The 20,715-nt window shown below is 42.8% G+C and overlaps 1 protein-coding gene across 5 annotated transcripts in view; it reads left to right on the forward strand.

The window, feature by feature from the left end:
- LOC145983997 (recombining binding protein suppressor of hairless-like) overlaps positions 1-20,715 on the forward strand; it is a 275,400-nt gene that overhangs the window by 222,646 nt on the left and 32,039 nt on the right. For all 5 annotated transcript variants that reach the window (XM_083117273.1, XM_083117274.1, XM_083117270.1 and 2 more), the window contains 2 exons: positions 13,938-14,169; positions 19,417-19,717. In XM_083117273.1, the coding sequence (XP_082973399.1) occupies positions 13,938-14,169; positions 19,417-19,717 (533 nt within the window). The remainder of the gene's footprint in view (positions 1-13,937; positions 14,170-19,416; positions 19,718-20,715) is intronic.

Here is a 20,715-nt window from a genome sequence, read left to right on the forward strand (position 1 = left end):
TGCCCGTACAAAATACACTGGGACAGCTTCACAGCAACCTCGTTAGCGTCGATACTAAATTCGCTAAACTACATTCTCTGCAAGCCATCGAAATCAACAGCGTACCCAATCAACAGAGAATCTCCACGTTCGTCGAAGGTAACAAACTGTACATGTTGCATCCTTATCATCCGTACTACAAGTTTCTCCTCGATGGCACGATTCAGATAAACGAATTTTCGTACTGGTCTCACGGCAGAAAAGCTAGCGTTCCCACCATGACCTTGATATCGAATCGAGGTGTCCAGAAAGCAGGAAACATTCCTCTGGCACGTTGGAACGAAACGCGCAACATATATGAAATACACGAAGACGAAGATCTCACCGTTTTTGACGTGAGTGCCGGCGATAAGCTGATCATTCAAAACACGAGCGAGGTGCCACCCTCTTTGAATCCCATCACGCTTGTGCTTCTCTTGAAACGTAATCTCTAAAAAAATGTCTAGGCAAGCCATCGTCGAAGAATTGCATAAACCTGCACGCCGCAACTACGAACGTTTAGCTGTGGTAACCAAGGGAATCGATGACCTCTGGCAAAGTGACCTCGTGGAGATGAGTAGCGGCAATCTAAAAAATATACATAAATTGAACAAAGGCAACAAGTATCTTCTCACCGTCATAGACACATTTTCGAAATTCGCATGGGCTCTACCTTTGAAGGCGAAAACGGGAACATGCGTCACGGAAGCATTCAAATTAATTTTTCGCGAAAGCGGTGGCAGACAACCACGGTTTCTGCAAACAGACAACGGTAAAGAATTTTACAACGCCGTATTCCAAAAGTTTATTCAAAAACATGGCATTCGGCATTATTCAACCTTCAGTCACATCAAAGCCAGCATCGTGGAAAGATTTAATCGAACCTTGAAAACACACATGTGGAAACGATTCACGCTTCGGGGAAATTACAAATGGGTCGACATACTGCCGGAACTCGTCGACACTTATAATGATACAGTACACAGAACGATAGGCATGAAGCCAGCTGACGTTACGAAATCCGACGAGCAGCATTTAATTTCTTCAGTTTACTGTCCAAAGTACACGCCCACGACTACCAAGAAATCAAAATACAAAATTGGAGACCAGGTGAGGATCAGCAAATTCAAGCGCACCTTCGAGAAGGGGTTCACAAAAAATTGGAGTACGGAACTTTTTACGGTGGTTCGAGTTTTACCCGGAAACCGACACACATATATAATAAAAGATAGTAGCGGCGAGATTTTGAAAGGAAGATTTTACGAAGAGGAACTCTCTAAAACAAAACATCCCAACACGTACCTCATCGAGAAAGTATTGCGTAGAAAAGGTGACAAACTATTGGTGAAATGGCTGGGGCTTCCGGAAAAGAGTTGGATCGACGCGAACGAAGTGATTCTATGAGTGCGTGGAATGTCGTGAAACGTCTACCTGATTCGGAAAATCAAACGAAGAAAAGAAACGGCGAGTTGCTTCCCGACAGCATCCGTTGTCTAATCGTAGGCCCTTCAGGGTGTGGGAAAACAACACTGCTCGTGGACAATTTTCTCCTCGCACCGAATTGGTTAGATTGGAGGAACAGGCACCTCTACGTATTTTCGAAAAGTCTCGAACAAGCGAAATACCAGCAACTGATAAAACTGTACGATGGTCTGGACATTGCAACTTTCGCATCTGAAATAAAACCACTCGACGATTGTCGTGAAAATTCAGTCGTTGTGTTCGACGATGTCATCCTGGAAAATCAAAATGAAATTCGCAACTTTTTCACGCAAGGTCGTCACAAAGGAATGGATTGCTTCTTCCTAGCTCAAACGTTTTCCAAAATTCCAAAACAGTTAGTACGCGACAACGCTAATTTCATATGTTTGTTTCGTCAAGATCACACCAACCTCAAGCACGCGTACGATGACTACGTAGGCGGAGACATGAACTACAATCAATTTTCGGAACGCTGCTGCTCCCACTGTTGGAACAGTGACGATTTCGGATTCGCGACGATCGACATGACGAGAAAACCCAACGACGGAAAATACAGAAACAAAATCAACGACTTTCTAAACGTTGCAACGTTGTGAGAAACGACATGTATAAATAACGTTATGGCGAAACGAAAAATCGAAGACGAAAATCTCAAGTTGCGAAACTACCTCGCGAAACGCTTCAAAGGTTGGAAATCCGAGAATCGCGGATTCTACGAAGAGAAGAAACGTCAAGATCAACCTGTGATCGATGCCATCAGCGATCTAGGTAAAGAAATTAAAGGCGTCACAGAACAAAATAAAAATTTGATCAACGAACTTGTACCACTTGCAGCTAAAAGTTACACCGTACCCACGCCTATTTCGAGCATTCCTTCGACACCATTCGAACTGAAGGACGTACCGGCACGACCTCGAGCCATAGGTAGCACGCCGTCGTCTTTGGATAAAATCGAGTTGGGACCTTTGGCACGAGACTACCTGAGCACGGGCAAGTTCGACAAGGATGAAGTGTTCGGATTGTATCCAAGCATGGAGAGCAACGAAGGCGGCGGTGTGGTTTGGAAGATTGGAAAATCGAAGGTGAGCTTCGAAGGCAACGACATTAAAGTCAATTTAGGCGATAAGAATAGCTGGAACAGGTATCCGGGTACGGTGGGACTGTGGGAACTCGTTGCCAAAAAGCAGCCGAAGGATTACACCGAAGAAGATTACCAGAGTTACAAGGAAATTTTGATCATGACGGATGCCTTGTACCAGAACAACGACGCCTCGCAGAATAGGGTGAAATCGAGCAGCGGCGAGAAGTACAGAAATCTCATCAAACCGATTTGGAACCAGGTGAAAACAGGCAGCGGCGTCAAACTCTACAACACCCTGCCCAAAGAGTTTGTGTGGGTGGACGACGTGCGCAAGCTCATAGACAGGTTGTTGGTTATTGCAGGAGAGGAGAATGCAGGCAATCGTAATTTCTACAACGAGAAGGTTGGCATCGTGGACATGATCAGCACGAAACTTTCCAACTTCATCGTGAACGACGACAAGGGCATAGGGTACCTCATCAAAATTATCAACACGCTGCCTCCGAGATTCTGGAACGTTGCCGAAGGAAAGGGTCTCGTGAACGACATCATCAACAAGTTACCTTTCGAGATGCATTTACCTGGCTACCAGTACTGCGGACCAGGTACCAAACTCGAGAGAAGATTGGAGAGAGGAGACAAGGGTGTGAATCCGTTGGACGCCGCATGCAAAGATCACGACATCGCTTACAACACCACTCGCTCCGATCTGGATGCACGTCACGAAGCAGACAGAAAGTTAGAGCACGCAGCTTTCGAAAGATTCGTTAGCAGAGACGCTTCGCTGGGAGAAAGAGTTGCAGCACTGGGCACCACCATCGTCATGAACACGAAACAAAAACTTGGATGGGGTGTGTAGAAATAAAAAAATTCTCGAACCGTGAAAAAAATTTCTTCGGTATATAAATAACACTACGTAAAAAAAACTCCAATTGTGTTTGCCATTTATAAAATGAGTAAACAATCACTAGACGCCCAAGCATTAAAACAAATGCTAAATGCATCAGTCGAATATGTAAAAATTCAGGAATTAGAAGTGGACAAACCTTACACGATAACTTCCGGTTCAATTGTTTCTACCCAGTATGGCCCCAAGGCGCGTCTGTTGCTCAACGCACAATACAGTCTATTTTTACCAGATCGATACGCTAACATGTTATCCGACGAGAAGCTAGCTATTTTAATCGAGAACAAAACTAGAATCGTGTACAAGGGTACAAAGGAACTTCTTGGTAAGAAAACAAAGCACGTAATAGAATTTGTGTAACGGTTCTGCGCGAGTATATTCTTGAAAAAAAAATTACACGGAACAAAAAAAAATCTCAGAACATTTATATATAAATAACATACCGAAAAAAAATTACACAAAACAAAAAAAATCTCAGAACATATATATAAATAACATACCGTGAAGATAACACATAGAGCATCAACATGAAGCCCAAGGGTGTCGTGTACCAGATACCATACTCCAATCTGAAAAATCTAGGTGCCCTCGATGGTTTACTCACCAAGAAACAACGCGAGAAGAAACGTTCTTGCTTGACGAAAGGACACGGAATGAAATTACTTCTCAGCACACCTCAATTGAGACGCTTGCAGCGTTCGCGAAAACAGCAAAAGATCGGAGGTTTCATATTCAGCATCCCAGCCATCCTGGCAGCATTAGGGGCCGTTGGAAGTTTGGCCGGCGGTAGCGCCGCCATTGCAAAAACCGTCATCGACTCGAAGAAGAACAAGGCAGAATTGGAAGAACAGAAACGTCACAACCTGGCTATGGAGAAGAAGGGGAAAGGTATAACCAAAAAACAAAAAAGCAACCTCGATGCTTTGAAGAAATATAAAAAAAAGAAGAAGCCCTGTCCAACTTCGATATTGAATCTCTGATCGAACTGTTGGGAATAAAAAACTTCAGGGGTGTTTTCATGTCCGATTCTCTACCCTCTGCTGTGAAGAAAAGGGAGTATGGCGTGGTCAACCTGGACAGTTACAAAAATCCTGGTACACATTGGATATGCTACCTCAAAATTGACGATGACAATGCATTTGTTTTCGATTCGTTCGGTGGCACACCACCTGCCAGGTTGGTGAAGTATCTCAGTGTTGCCAACCTCTACTACAATGACAAACGCATCCAGGGTTTCACCGATGTTAACTGCGGCCACCTATGCCTTTCCGTTCTCGCATACATGTCTAAAATAAATAACCCCTCGGTGGAACATTTTCAGAAAGCATTGTGGAATCTTAAACACGATGGGCGTGTTCCATCTCACGAGCGAATCTTCAATCTTGAAACTCACGCTGCACGACGACATCGTCTATCCTAAATCCGTAGCTCTGCGTGCATTCTACAGCATGTACCTCATACCTAACGTCACGCAGCACAACAACAAAATTAGCGTCGGAAACGAACACATCGTCGTCACGCCAGGTCAATACAATCTTTCCACTTTGCAAGCTCAATTACCCAAAGGCACGTACCTTTCTCAAAATTCGGTCACGCACAGAGTGGAAATCCTATCGGCGACGGAAACCATAAACCTGGGTACCATGGGAGAACTTTTAGGTTTCGAGAACAACACCAAACTCGAAGCTGGCATCAAACACACGGCAGTCAATATTCCTAAATTTCTAGCCATAGAAACTCTGAACGTTCACTGCAACGTGGCGGAAGGCATGATCACGAAATCCTCGGACGAATTACTGGGAAGTCACAAGCAGACAGGAATCATAGCCACGTTCAAACCCAGTTCCGAATTCATGGAACCGATCATCTACACACCCTCTTCGCCGATCTATTTTCCAGTATGCCGCAACCGCATAGACGACATAGAGTTGGTGGTGACGAACGAGAAAGGAGACGTGGTGGATTTCGCAGGTGCAACGACCACTGCCATCGTGGAGATCAACATATAATAAATAACACACATAGTAAAAATGGAGCAAATCGAAAGTTACGAATTGCAATCTTTTCCTCCCAACCGTCGCACGTTCGCCAATCTCAACGAAGCGAACAGAGAGATCGAATACGACGTGGACGTAGGGGATGGGTTCGTTCATCCTCACAGAGCGGACCTCTATCTTCAATTCGACGTGGTGAAGAAGGAAAGCGGAGACGCGTTTCCGTCCAATGCAAATTTGATACTCGTTGACAACTTCGTGCCTCACCTGTTCTCGCAGGTGGAGGTGAGGAAACACAACACTGTCATAGACAGAATCGATTATCCAGGCATCACGTCGACGGCAGTGGGAACTTTGAAATTATCCAAAACGGACGCAGCATACTACCAGGCGGGAGGATTCGAAGCGGGGACCAAAATATCGACGACAAGTCACACGGCGCTCTTTCCCATGCGTCTGCTACCGGGATTCTTCTCCGACTACAAGGAGATCATGTGGAAGGGGGGATTGCGCGTCACTTTTCGAAGAGCGGCCAACGACAACAACGCACTGATGCGATACACCAACTTGAACGTCGACGGCACGCCGATAGCCAACACATTACCCGAAGCGGCCAAGTGCGTCATCCGGAGCATGGAATTGAGAATGCCGATCGTAGAATACGAAACAAACTACGCCCTCAAGTACAAAGCAGAGATCTTGAAGAGTCCGCAGGTGTCGATTCACTTTCACGGTTACCAGTGTGTGCAGAAGATGGCGTCGGGAAGTCACATGGAATTCGACGTGACGACACAGTTCAACAACATACAGTTCGACATGCCAGATTTCGTCGTAGTGCTCTTTCAGACCGGGCGCGATAACAACCAAGAAAAAGATTCCAGCAAGTTCGACGACTGCAAGATCAAGAACGTTTATCTGAAAAATGGACGCAACGAAGTTTTCCCGCGCGAGAATTACAACCTCGACATGACCAAAGACGATTACCTCAAACTTTACGAAGCTTACACCTCTTTCAAACGCGTGACCGAGGGAAGCATGGACATGTACTACACGCCCAGCGAATTCAAAACCCGCAGACCCATGTTCGTCATCAACACATCTAAGAGGAAGCAGGTGGTGGTCAACGATCGAACCAACATCAAGATCGTCTGCGAGTTCAACAGTCTGTTGCCCGAGGATACCGTATGCAGCGTCATCCTGATTGCAGAGAAGTCCTTCGTCCACGACGTGAAGAACGAGAGGGTCACAGAGCAGTTTTAACAAGTTTTTAACATTTTTTCTTGCACAATAAGAAATTTTTGTACTAGCACAATCAGTTTCAATAGCACAATACGAAAATTTCACTAGTTCAAGATCAGTTACAAATATCAATTTCATCAGTTATGAATTACAATATCATCAGTTTTTGCACTATAGCACGAGACAATCAGAAAATTTGCACAAAAAAAATTTGTTGTTGTTGTTTTTACATGAGAAAATTAACAATAAAAATTTTTTTTATCGTTTCAGATGCTGTCGAAACATCAAAAACACATATACACACACTAGAAAAAATAACATGCAACTTTATTTGTAACACACACATACATTCTCCATCTTCATCAAAAAATATTATAATAAACATAATTATTATTATCTATATCTCACAAAACTCTATATCCAAAAATATTACAACATCAAATAACACTAGAGTCGTTAGTACACGTTGCATGTATTACGGAGGTCCTCTGTAGGGTTTCATGGAAGTTTGGGGAGGAAAAAAAAGGGGAAACACGTGAAACCCTACAGAGGTGCGGTAATCTAGAGCCGCAGCCGTTAGAACCTTTTTGGTTGGGCACCACGCACCCTGGCGAGGTTAGGGGCCAGGCAAAAAAAAAAACACGTGAAACCCTACAGAGGTGCGGTAATCTAGAGCCGCAGCCGTTAGAACCTTTTTGGGTTGGGCACCACGCACCCTGGCGGGGTTAGGGGCCAGGCATCCTAAAAAAACAACAATTATTTATTTGTTTGTTTGCGTCACAATACTGAAATAAAAAAAAGTACGTACGTGTGTGTGTGGCACATCATTGCCGCGAAGAGGTTTGCAAAAATCACGATATACATTGGCGCTCGGGACTTGGAAATAATAATACGTATTCGCTCACCACTGTTGCCAGCTTAGTCTCTCTTTTTATCTTACAGCAACATTGGCATCTCTGTGTTTTTTTTAGTTATAAGCGAGTTGCCAACACACTCTAGTTAATAATGCTACATATTATACACACACACACGCACACACATACTGTGCTACCATCCATCCATCCCTCTCTCTCTTTTACGGCAGTATATATTTGTTGCCGGCTCTCTTGCCCAGTGTATGTTACGCCAGTATATAAATTTGGCTAAGTCCTTGCCAAGTAAAAAAAAGCTGTAGGTAAATATTAGCAACACTATCGGTTGTTTAACTCTTCCCCCCTCTCTCCTCTCTCTCGTAAAAAACTATGACAATACCAATAAGTTGACAAATTGCTTTATACACTATAAGCCAAGCCTCAAGCGTTGCCAGCTCCTTGCTTTAGGTTAGGTTAGACCCAAAAATCTTGGTAACTTTTCGAGTAAGTTGGCAACACTACAAGGTAAGCCTCAGCAAAATTGCCAGCTGTTTTAGGTTAGATTAGACCCAAAAACCTTGGTGATTTTTTCGAGTGAGGAGTTGGTAACACTGTTTGTGAGGTTAACATACATCCAAAAAGTTGCGTCAAATTGGTAACACTGCGAGGTTAACATACACCCAAAAAGCTACGCCAAGTTGGTAACACTGCGAGGTTAACATACACCCAAAAGGCTACGCCAAGTTGGCAACACTGCGAGGTTAACATACACCCAAAAGGCTACGCCGAGTTGGCAACACATATACACTCACACACAAAAAAGCTAAAAAATTATACAGCGTAAAAGGCTACGCCGAGTTGGCAACACTGTGAGGTTAACATACACCCAAAAGGCTACGCCTTGCCCGAGTTGGCAATACTGCAGAACAAGCCTCAAGCAATATTGCCAGCTCCTTGCTTGAGGTTAGGTTAGACCCAAAAACAAACCTTGGTAATTTTTTAAGTGAGGAGTTGGCCACACTGCGAGAAAAGCCTCAAGCAGTATTGCCAGCTCCTTGCTTGAGGTTAGGTTAGACCCAAAAACAAAAACCTTGGTGATTTTTTCAAGTGAGGAGTTGGCCACACTGCGAGCCCCACCGAGCTTTACTTTCGGGCGCAGTGTTGGCAACACTGCGAGAAAAAAGTTGCCAACTCCTTGCTTTAGGTTAGGTTACCCCAAAAACCTTGGTGATTTTTTCGAGTAAGAAGTTGGCAACACTGCGCTTCACTTGATGACGTTCAACTCTCTAAACTGCACTACTGCTGTGGGGTAAATCGAATCACACAGATTTTGATAAAGAAATACCACAAATAAACTGCTTTTTACCAAAGCCGTTTACACAGCGTTCATGGAACAATTCTTTACAAGCCTGGCACTGTATCCAATCTCCAGCCTGGTGACTTTTTTCATGGTAGTACGAAATACGGCAGAATCAACTCCTCCACGCTTCGTTGTTCGCACTTTTTATGTGAATTTTCCTGCTTACTTAACCTGTCTCTTATCCTTCTCATTCTTCCTCTTATCCCCAGGGTTGAGATAAGCATAATTTTCAACTGATGTCAGACGAAGTGAAGGAATAGAATTTCGTGTATCGAACACGTCTGAAGCTTTCCGTATTGAATATTAGGGCCCCCCGATGGTGCAATTGTATCGTCGTCGCCTTGTAATCAAGGGGTCCCGGGTTAGATACCCGGTGGAAGCACAAGTAGTTCGGATCCCACTTTACACTGTAGGTCCAGTCCCGATTAGCCTTACTGTGCATAAAGTGGACTTAAAACACCAAATCAATCAATCACGTATTAAATATTGTCCTTCTCTAACAGCAGCGACATCTTCTTCCATAACAACCACTGACCAGGAACTATTAGGACCATGAGCAGTTTTCCGAATGTAGTTTCGAGGCATCTGAAACAAAACATATAGCCTTCATTAAAGCATACACATACACGTCGTACACATGTGTTGTGTTACAAATTAGGCTGCTGATGATCATGGATAGACAGACTGATTTATTAAAATATAAATATAGTCTACTGGATCCCTCCAGTTATTTCAAAGAAATCAAAACGGCACAGGAGAATTGGAATGATCCGATTTACCCCGAACTACACCTTATTAAAAACCTTCATTTTGTTTGCAATGATTTATGTGCTTTGTTTAAGATAATCGCAACATATGATGGGGCATGCTTAATTCAATGAAATACTAGGGTGAATCGAAAAAGTAAGTTACACCCGACCCGTGTTCCTGTAGTAAGAGAGATAACATAATCACGTTTGGTGGCAACACTGTCTGGAATGTTTTCTTCACACACCAGAAGCAGCCGTGCTTCAGCTGGTTTAGTATGCGAGTAGTCACAGTGTGAGTATAGCGCGTCGTATTGAAGTGGCGTCCAACATTGAGGTGCGCTCCGTCGTCCGATTTTTGTGGGCACAAAGGCATAATCGGAGTGAAATCCATCGCCAAATTGTCGAGGTGTATGGTTAGAATGCGATGTAACGCCTCATGATCGCAAAATTGTGCGAGATGTTTGAAGAGGGAAGATCGAACGTGAACGACGAACCGCGTGTCGAGCGGCCTGCAACTGTGAACACTATCGACAACGCGGAGCGTGTGAATGCAATCATTGTTGCTAACCGCCGCGTGAAAATTAAAGAGATTGCAAGTGAACTGAACATATCCTATGGTAGTGCGTCTATGTTGATTCGTGATCAGATGGGTTATCGTAAACTGTGCTCTCGCTGGCTGCCGCGCTTGTTAACCGACGGGCACAAAAATCAACGTTTTGATGATGCGCTGTCATTTCTTCGGCGTTATTCCACGGATGGTCCGCAGTTTCTGAGCAAAATCATCACAGGAGATGAGTCCTGGGTGCACCAATACACTCCCGAGACAAAGAGGACAACCATGGAATGGAGACAAGGATTCGCCACCACCAAGAAAAGCCAAAACCTATCCAACTGTTGTTCGAAAGGTCATGCTGACGATCTTCTTCGATTCTGAGTTTTTATATTTTACGCCATTTTTCATCTTCTTAAAGCTACTCGCGACGATGAGAATGAGTGGTGATTAGATTGATGAATTGCCACTCGGAAAGAAACATCCAATCCCAACCCAGGACGCGAACACTGAACGTTGAGTGGCGAGATACTGAGTCGATGACTCAGTGCGCCCGGTACCCAAGCTGACCCATATACTTAAAATAATCAATATTAATTGTGAGCGTAACATTTCTAGATTGAAAATGCTTGCATATACATTCAAATAATTATAATTCTTATGATGAAATTTATGCATACGTTCTTGCCGTCGTTACAGTGACTTTCCCCCCCCCCCCCCAAAATCTAACTAATGAATATTTACTCTCCCTCACGGAGATACGATAGTGGTAGAATGAACTGTCAGTGGGACCTACTCCGTGGTGTGGTGCTAACGCTGCAATTTTGTAATCAAGCGTTCAGCTGGGGGAGTACACTGCACAGTAGCTCAGATCTTTAAACTATAGGCCCAGTCCAGATTAGCCTGTCTGAGCACAAAGGAACTTTGTCGACCTCCGTGGCGGAGTGGTTATCACAGCGCACTACGATGCCAGAGGTCCCGGTTTCGAATCCCGGCCTGGGCATGGGTGTGCTTTGTGATTGTCCCTTCATCATTTTCATCATATCATCACTCATCTTCATCTTTGCAATTAGCCAAAAGTAGCAGGAAAGCGTACTTAAATCAATCAATTACAAAGGAACTTTGTTAAGAATCCAACTTGAAGGTTGTGAGGAAGTAAAGCTCCCCCCTCTCATCAAATGGCCTTCGTTATTTTCGAATCGACTTTTGTTATATTTTCACATCCTCCTCGACAGATAAAGTGGCATTCTTGATGGATTCAAAGCGTTATTCCACTTGTCTGAATAGGCATTTAGGTATACAAATAATGTACCAAATAGGAGAGTATTACAGAAATAGTACTTTCGAAGTTATTAAAGTTGAATTTATTATCCTTCCTGCGAATGAGTAGTATGTATGTATATTGGGGTCTGGTGAGATTTAATATTACCTAGGATAGTTGAAATTTCATAAATTTATTTATTTTTTAGAAACGTTTGCAAATATGAAAGCAGTCTACGTACTGTGTTTTGGTTTCTTTCGTTCACACTTTATGCATGGAGACTGCCTCACGTTCATAAAGCATCCCAGATTTAACTCCAGTAAAGATACAAAGAATGCACGTAATCAATTCTAAAGACTTTTCTATTAGATTAAGCTATAAATAATGCTGACAGGTCTTCGGCTTTATTTATTTGAAATTTTTTTGTTATTTTGAAAAATTACCTCTCACAAAATCCTAACCATTTGTCGATGTCCACCCAATTTTTGTTTCTGTGGGTGGGGTGTACTGTTAGCCTCTTACAAATGCGTTTTAATTTCTTATGTAGTCTGTGATGGTACTGCATGGTTTATGTTATGAAATTCCCATCAACAAGCATGTATGTAGCATCACTTTAAATAATGCCAAGCTGTAACCAGATTTGAGAAAAAAATCCACTGAAATTTTCACCTAGTTGCCAATATTGGCCGAACCATCAAGGAACACAAAAGTTTTGAATCAGTTTATATTTATTTTATTGTACCAGTTAAAAGAAACGCAGATATTTGCGTGGAAACATATTTTTGTTATTTGAATGACAATAGAATAGCTATAATCACAAATCTTCTTTCAAACGGCTACTGTTTCTTACATTATTCCTTACGGTGTCCCATTCTATTCAGATTGATGAAATCTCCTCCTTTTCAATCATGTAGTGTAATTCGATCCACGGTTCCTTTCAGTCACTAGTACCACCTTAGTTTTTCCTAGATGTCGTGTCCTTGTTTAAGAGTCTCTCCTGTCGGATTAGTAAACAAATTTCATTAATGATATTGTCAAATAGAGAAGGGTCCCAGACTAAACAATATACCGTATCATTCTACTGAATGATGATATAGAACCAACCACTCCCAATAGGTTAATGGAAAATGTAGCTAATTACCATTCATCCTCGTTAATGATGAGACCATTTGTCCTCATGACAAGTTGGTTGCTTGGCTGCGAGAGGTACAACTGAACTATAACCTAACTATACAAGTAGAAATGGCAAATAGTCACTAGTTCGGTTTTGTGAACCTTTGAACCTAAATCATGCATGTTATGGTTAGGATAGTTACCTGTCTACACTTAGAACAATGATCATGAATCTAGTAACTTAGAGAAAAATAAAACAATGATCATGAATCTAGTAACTTAGAGTAAAATAAAACTGAGCTCTCTGTAGGCTTCGTAGGTAGTTCACACAACTCAGGTTGACTCCTCGCCTTCTCTCTTTTCCAAAGTGTTCTTCCCTCTCTCAGAACCAAACGAAAAGTGAGTCCCTTGCCAGCCTGTCCGTTCCCTTAAACCCCTGTCCCTGGAGTTTCCTCCACGCTGACACGTGAGTTTTCCTTCCTAGTATTCTCCACAGCTTGCTGCTTGTCAACCTTGTCAGTTCGAAGCCTCTAGAGAAACTTTTAAATGAAATAAAGTATAATCTTAAGGATTGATACGATACTGTTATGAAAACCTCAATTCTGAGTCATGGTTTTAAGTTGAATTTATTATTTTTCTTCATAATCTCGTCATAAGACTTTTATGAGTGCGTTGTGTGAAATAATAATGTCTTCATTGTGCGGGCGAGGTTCAGTGCTGTTCTCCCAGTTTTTCTCATAAGTACCTTGCAAATTTAGTGATCAGATATAGCTTTCAATGTAATTCTTAACTCTATGACTTTTCCCCTCGCAAGAACAAAATACAGCCATATACGAGTACATTCAAAATAAGAAACTTTAACATAAACATCTTAATTTGCTTTTCACGCTTTGCCAAATACCTACTTCCATTCCTTCACTTTGTTACTATTCTAGTTAGACTACGTGTATCCCTAGGGCGTGTGATTTTTTTTCTGATTACTGGTAGAAAAACAATTTTTTCAAAAGCTAAAAATCCAGTCGTTTTCAAACTCATGTTAGAAACTCATCTTCGAAAGAGCTTTAGTGGTATTAGGCTATAGATGGTGAAGAAATTCTTCCTTTGGACACCCAGGTACCTGGGATCAGTCAGTTTGTGAGAAGATTTGTGCATGAGCAGCTACAATGTAATCCTTAGAGTCTTGGTACGTCATGAATAATCTGGACTAATAAGTGACTGGACTCCATTTTCGAGAGAATCGTTTACCAGCAGAAAATGGGACTTATGGTAGCTTGGAAGCATTCTTGTGATTAACCCCTGTGTAATAGTTCCCCGTAATTTGCTCTCTTGCAGATCCCGGTCCGCACATGATCCCGGGCTCTCTAACGCCCCCCGACAAGATGAACGGAGAGCACCCGCACCACGGCCACTCGCACGTCCATCCCCACGGACCGCACCCCGGTAGCGCGGCCATGACGCACCACTTTGGCCTGGCTGCCGGGGTTCCCTCCATGGCCCACAGTATGCAAACGCCGCCCTCGCCGATACCCACCCCCCCGCCGCCCGTCGCCATTGAACGGTTCAGGTAAGTCACTTTCGTTGTTTCTGCATGTGGCTTTTAATTGCGGTTTAGCATGGTACCGAGAGAGAGTATATCTTGCGTGGAGCCTAGAAACGTGGAAGGAATTTGATACGAGAGCCGCCGCTGTTGACTCCATACGGCGTCTTGACAGGCACGCTTGAGCTCCGGGTTCGATTACCGAGATGAGTTATCTCAGGAAGCATTTTTTTTTCGTCGATTCTCCACCATTAGCAGCTCTGGGATCACCCAGCGTTTCATCTTGGGTGCCTAGGAGCAACCCTGGGAAACAAAAAGAAACAAAGGCGGCCGGAACGTGGTACTGAACACTCCCACTATTGCCGAGATAGAGAATATGTGTACAGACACCAGCAATAAAAATAGGACACTTAGATCCTGAAATACTGGTTTCTCTGAAATGCGTTAGGGCTATGTGTGTTTTCCAACTCAAGGCAATGAGCGAACTTCAATACCAACTTTTCAATTACAAGTTCTGCTATAGCCGTAGATTTAGGCAACACACATTGCAGTGAAGCCATTATTTCAGGATCTAGGTGTCCCATTTTTATTTCCGGTGACTGTACACCGCACTATGTGACTTCACGGCAATACAGAGGAGCGAATTTCGCCTTTTGGGTAGGCTTCACAATCTAACTATAAGAGTATGTTAACTCAAGGAGCAGCAGTTAATTTTGGTTGGGGCAGTAATATGTTACCACTCTTAAATTTTACTGAAATTCAAGTGGCCCTGGGCTGTAAGCTTCTTCCTCGGTACCATGTCTAATTACTGTTCAGTTTTAAAATATGTTGAATGTATTTTAGTTAGATTGAAATTTATATTTGCAGAATCTGAAATAGAGTTCTTATTTTAATGTAGTCTTCGTAATCTGATGTGTAATCTATTGTAGAACTACAACATACGAAATGTATGTGCAGTCTCGCCTACCCCTTGCAAGTTAAGCGAGTCACGCTCATACTGTAATGATAGGTCTGTGTGATACGAGTGGCTCCGGGTTCAATCCTCTGTGCCCAAAGGTTTAGGTGCCTTTCCACGAGGACAATCGGGGAACTGCTTGAAGAACTCCGGTTTCAATCAGAGTTAATTTCATGTACTCTATAAAAAATCGAGATATCAAGGTAAAATTTTAATTGCTCAGCGGTGCAATATTTTTTTCTGGTAGGCTGTGTGTGTGTGCTACAAGTATACTCCTTTTTGTTAGCATTAAAGTAGCTTCTGGGGCCTTTGCATCGAGTTATATTTGGGACAGCAGGAAGATAAATAGGCTAAACAAGTTGAACAACTGGGATACATAAGTAAATATTTTTTTATTTTGAAAGAAATTAATACGGAACTGCAGACCACCCTAATTGCCCCTCCAACAGCATTCACACCTGCTTCCCTGGAAAATATGCAATGACACAAAGTGGCATTCGAAATTTTCAGCCTTGTTTCTGTATGGTATAAATTTCCCCTCCTCTCATTGTATGATTTTGTATTCCATTAGCATATCACAGAAACACAGTATCAGAAAAGTGCGAACTTGTAGAATGAGACTAAATACAGCTAGAGAGCTCTTCCACAAGTATGACACAAGTCGCTAACAACGAAAATAGTAAAAAGAAGTCCGATTCAGTCCCCCGGGTTCGATATCCGGTGGACACATGGCACAGTGGTTCGGATCCCATTTAAACTGTAGGTCCAGTCCCGATTACCCTTTCTGTGCATAAAGTGGACTTACAACGACAATTCAATTCCGATTCAGTCCCATCGGAAATAGGTATCTAGTTACCCAAAGGTGTACAACTCGAAACTTTCCTATATCTTTAATATTCAACGCAGTTTGTTTGTTTGTACAGACCAAAATTCTTTAAAAGGGGCACAATATTGCAATTATCTCGGGAGGTGAACATTTTGTAGAAGCAACTGGTGATTATATGCCGTCAGAAGCATAGGTGCCGATTTCTTCTGATATTGGGGTGGGTGGGGGGGGGGGGGGGGCAAGGCTAAGCAAGGCATAAATACCGACTTTTTTCGTTTGCGGGGAGCAGGGGGAGGCAAGTTTTTTTCAGTAGTAGGGACACGCTTGAGAAAAACTTTTCAAAAATTGTTATTGTAATTAACTAGCTCTGAAAATACAAACATATACCAGAGTACAACAAATTTTATTATCGGAACAAAAAATGTACTATATTTTGATTTCATATATATCATACGTTTGTTTCTAAATTCACTGTGCTCGAAAGAAGAAATACTGAAATGGGTTGTTCGCACAGGCATGCTGAACTGTTCAGTCTGAACAGACTCGGCTGGGTGATAGACTCCACAGTTTTGATATGCCCATTTCAGAAGAGAATCCTGCGTTATCTCCCGCTTCTTTGCATACAAAGTTTATAATCATAAATAGAAGAAATAATTCGAATTAGAAGTATGAGGAAATAAGGACTTAACATGTTTTCACGCAGAATCCTCACTTAATTTCTGGAATTTTCATCACATAAATAATATGTTGTTCCAAAATGTTAAAATTTATACATTGGGTCCCTTACAAGGGAGGGGGACTCCCCGTTTCGGCGCCCCTGGTCAGAAAACGTAAGTAATATGTTGTAATATATTCTACAATGGTTAGTTATCCTTCATGACATGCTTCCAACATTGCACAGGGCAAGCTGAGGCAACACAAAAAATCTTCAATTGTACTTAGTTTGATCAGTGTCTATAAAAAAATCACTTTCATTTGGACATATCGCGCGAGTATAATTACATCGAAGAATTAAAGAAAGGCATACGTTTTACAATGGGCAATTCGGCTAAGAAAGCGGAATTGTTTCGTGTAATTTGGAGATTCCGTCCGCATGACGCTTTTGACAACCAGAAGATTGTAACGAACGAGTAGGCGAGATATTTTTTCATGGTGGTTGCGGTAAACGCGGTTTAAAATTACTTACGTGAAATTTAAAAGATTTCGTAATTCCGCGTTGCACAATTTAATGGTTCAATCCTATCAATTTCGAAGATCCACTGTCTTCATTCACAAAAGGGTACGGCGTTTGAAGCGGAGGTGGTACCGCGTCAGTACATTGTTTGTTGTTTTTTCAACGGGTAGCATGAAACTCACGTTACTAATACGAAAGAACGTTTGTCTCACACCAGAAGTATTTACGAAGACTGAAGTAATTCGAGGTCTCGCGTAGAGGATTGGTTGGCTAGACCACGACGGAGCCAGGCCAGACGCGGCATGGCTCGTGGATCAATAGGCGGGAGAACCAACGTGCGAACCAACCCACTGGCTCCCTGACTGCGGTGTGACGTAAGGAGGCGGAGCATAGCGGACCTTCTGCCTGCCTGTTCTCAATTATTGCCAATCAGAAACGGTACGTTCCCTCTATCTCCGAAATCAAATTTTCAGACTGGGACTCGGACGAGCCACGTCGTTTTATCTCTTGCTGTTCCGATCAAAAAGTTAGATCCTTACTTGCCTCAGTTGCAATGATGCCGCATCCTCCTCGAATCTGAGCATCTTTCGCCTCGACATTCAGGATGCGTTCGAGCATCAGCGAAATAAAGTTCCCGATTCCGTGCAACATTTGTATGATGTCGGAGTGAGTGCATTGCTGTGACTTTCCGGCACTTGTACCTTGGTCTTTTTTGCGTTGCGTATTTCTACCACTAATAACCGCAGGGGTTGGAAAGAGAGAGAATGAGTACAGGGTCAAACATGTGTCCATATCTTATCCAGAATTCGAACGAAGCACTTCTGTGTTCGGAGTGATACACAACGAAGCAACCATTCCAAAATTACATGAAAATATCCCTCTAAGGTACAGTTACCGACCATGAAAATGGGACACCTAGTTTCTGAAACATTGGCTTCCCTGCAACGTGTTGTGTGTGTTGCCTAACTCTACGGCGATGAGCCAACTTCAACAGCAAATTTTCAATACGAAGTTCTCCCCAAAAAGCTGTCCCTGTCTTCTTCTTTTGGCTCGCAGTGTGCCGTTATCTTGTCACTTGAGGAAGGGAAAACATTCGGGGGGACTGGCCGCTTCTGAAAGAAAAAGGGAGGTGGGGAGGCTCGTGAGGAGCGTGAACACTGCGGAGGGGGGAAACGGCTCGCTCGACCTGCTTAGAAACGTTGAAGTTAAAAATTTAGCTACATTACTCTGGAAAACAGGAAGCTACGTATAATATAAAGAAGAAAAAAGTGAAATCAGTTTAATTTATTTATACCAGAAGAACAATTGAAGCCTTTTGTTGTTTTAAAATTTTGATTTAATTATTACATATAATTGGCGAGCAATTTTACGAAATTCAGATTAGGAAAAACACGTAATAAATAACGTAATAAAGAAAATGCTTCAAAATATTATTAATTTCATATTTGATCTTTAACTCAGTAAAAAAAAAAACAACAAATGCCATACACTTGACTGTTCGAACACAGCAGCCATGTAAAAGTACCTATTTTCTACGTGTCGTCACCAGCGATGATACGGGCTCTTAAGGGAGGGGGTTGCTAATACAGTGTCAGGGAGGTTGCCTAATTATTAGGCGTGTCGGAACTTAAGCATAGTAACTCTAGGAACATCAATTTTATGTTGTTATATGGAACGCACGTTTGTCCTGACTGTGCAATAAACAAGAAGCATTCCTCTAGGTACTATAACTGTGGGAATAATACGCTTAGATTATCTCTGTAGCGACAATATCCTTGATCTAGCGCTTAGTGTAGGGCGCTACTAAACCGTAGATAGTTTGTTTCTTGTTCCAATACTGATTCACAAATACTTATAGGATGTAATCGTTTCACATGTGCATTGCCTATTATTTACACTAGAACATCCGTTTCGATAGACTTGCTCAGGTTTTCGAAGTCGCCAATGAAGATATGCGCGAACCGAACTCTCGAGAACTGGAACCTTTCGAGATAGCCAGAAGGAATTTGTTCATCATTCGTTAGCAGAAAAGCTTCAAAACATAATGCCAAATTTCTTTCTAAAATAATATTTTCAGGGGATTATACAGGATTTTCCATCCCGGGGGGGATAAGGTCGTTTTTAAAGGGCAGTAAAGGTAAATTCAGAATCAAAATGACCACAAATTGAGTCAAAAATTGAGATGGGTGTTTACAAAACAAATGGGCGGATGTGTTGATAAATCATTGGTCTCGATCTCTCTTGTACAAGTAGCAACGATAATTTCGGTTGTCGACCGTATTAGAAATGTCCTTGTTTTCTCTTTTCATGTCACTGCAGTTCCTTATTGTACAGGCCTAAGGATCAGCCGCTTACGCGTGAAGCCATGAGGAAATATCTCCGAGAGAGAAGCGACATGGTGATCGTAATCCTTCACGCCAAAGTGGCGCAGAAATCATACGGCAACGAAAAGAGGTTCTTCTGTCCACCGCCCTGCATCTACTTGTATGGAGAAGGCTGGAGGTTGAAGCAGGAGCAGATGCTGAAGGATGGAGAGGCGGAGCAGGGGGCTCAGCTCTGTGCCTTCATCGGCATCGGCAACTCCGACCAGGACATGCAGCAGCTCGACCTCAATGGCAAGGTAAGTGGAAGGCGTTTTCTTCCTGTAGTTCATTCCCTCCACCTCCACCTCAACCGTGCCTGGCTTCCAGAATCATTGTGGAATCTTCCAGATATTGTAACTGTGAACGATGTCGCTTTACAGTCAAGACGTCGTGGCTTTCATTTCCGGTAAGGTCACCGACATATTTGATTTCCCCATTTAAAATATGAAAGATTCCATCGATTTTCTGCCTCTTCAAGTTACTCGAGATGAGATTCAACTGATGATTGTGCCACTTTTGGCTAATCGAGAAGATTATGAGTGATGATATGATCAAATAGACGAAGAACGCCAATGCCCAGGACAGGATTTGAACCTGAGACCCCTGACGTCTTAGCGAGCTGTGCTAACCACTCAGCCACGGAGGTCGGCTTCGCAGTATGTTGCACTTAGTGTTGCCCACGAGACGAGACTTTGGCCTGTCTCGTCTCGTGGAGTCTCGTGAAAATGCTGTCTCGTCTCGAAAATATTCGTTTGTCTTATGACACATGGTCAATCTCGTCTCGTCTCGAATTTTTAAAAGCCTGTCCCGTCTCGTCTCGTGGGCAACACTAGTTGCACTAACCACTGCATCTCGGAGAACTATGAAGGGACATGTTGGCGATGCATTTTGTCATTAATTGATGTTTTTGTAGGGAGTAGGATGTCGATTCCTGTCCAGCTATTACGCAAAACTTTTGTCTCTGCTGCAGAACATGACACGCTACCAACAGAATTTCCATGAATGTTTAAAACGTGCCGCTGACTTACTTCCCCTGGGATCGATCAGTGGAGTGTGGGTGGAGGAGCTCCCTGTCGGCGTCTTATGAATTAAACAGCCGTCGCAGACACAAGGCTCTCACGGTGACCGCTGGGCCGTGGAAGTGTGGAGCAATTTCTTTAATCGAGAACTCCACCGTTCGGTAGCGTTCTTCTGGGTTGGAATCGCGGCATTTCCGAATTCGGGAAGCAACAAGAAAGGGAGGTTTGAGGATGGA

Source organism: Lepisma saccharinum, chromosome 2 (assembly GCF_977018435.1).
Source record: "Lepisma saccharinum chromosome 2, izLepSacc3.1, whole genome shotgun sequence".
NCBI lineage: Eukaryota > Metazoa > Arthropoda > Insecta > Zygentoma > Lepismatidae > Lepisma > Lepisma saccharinum.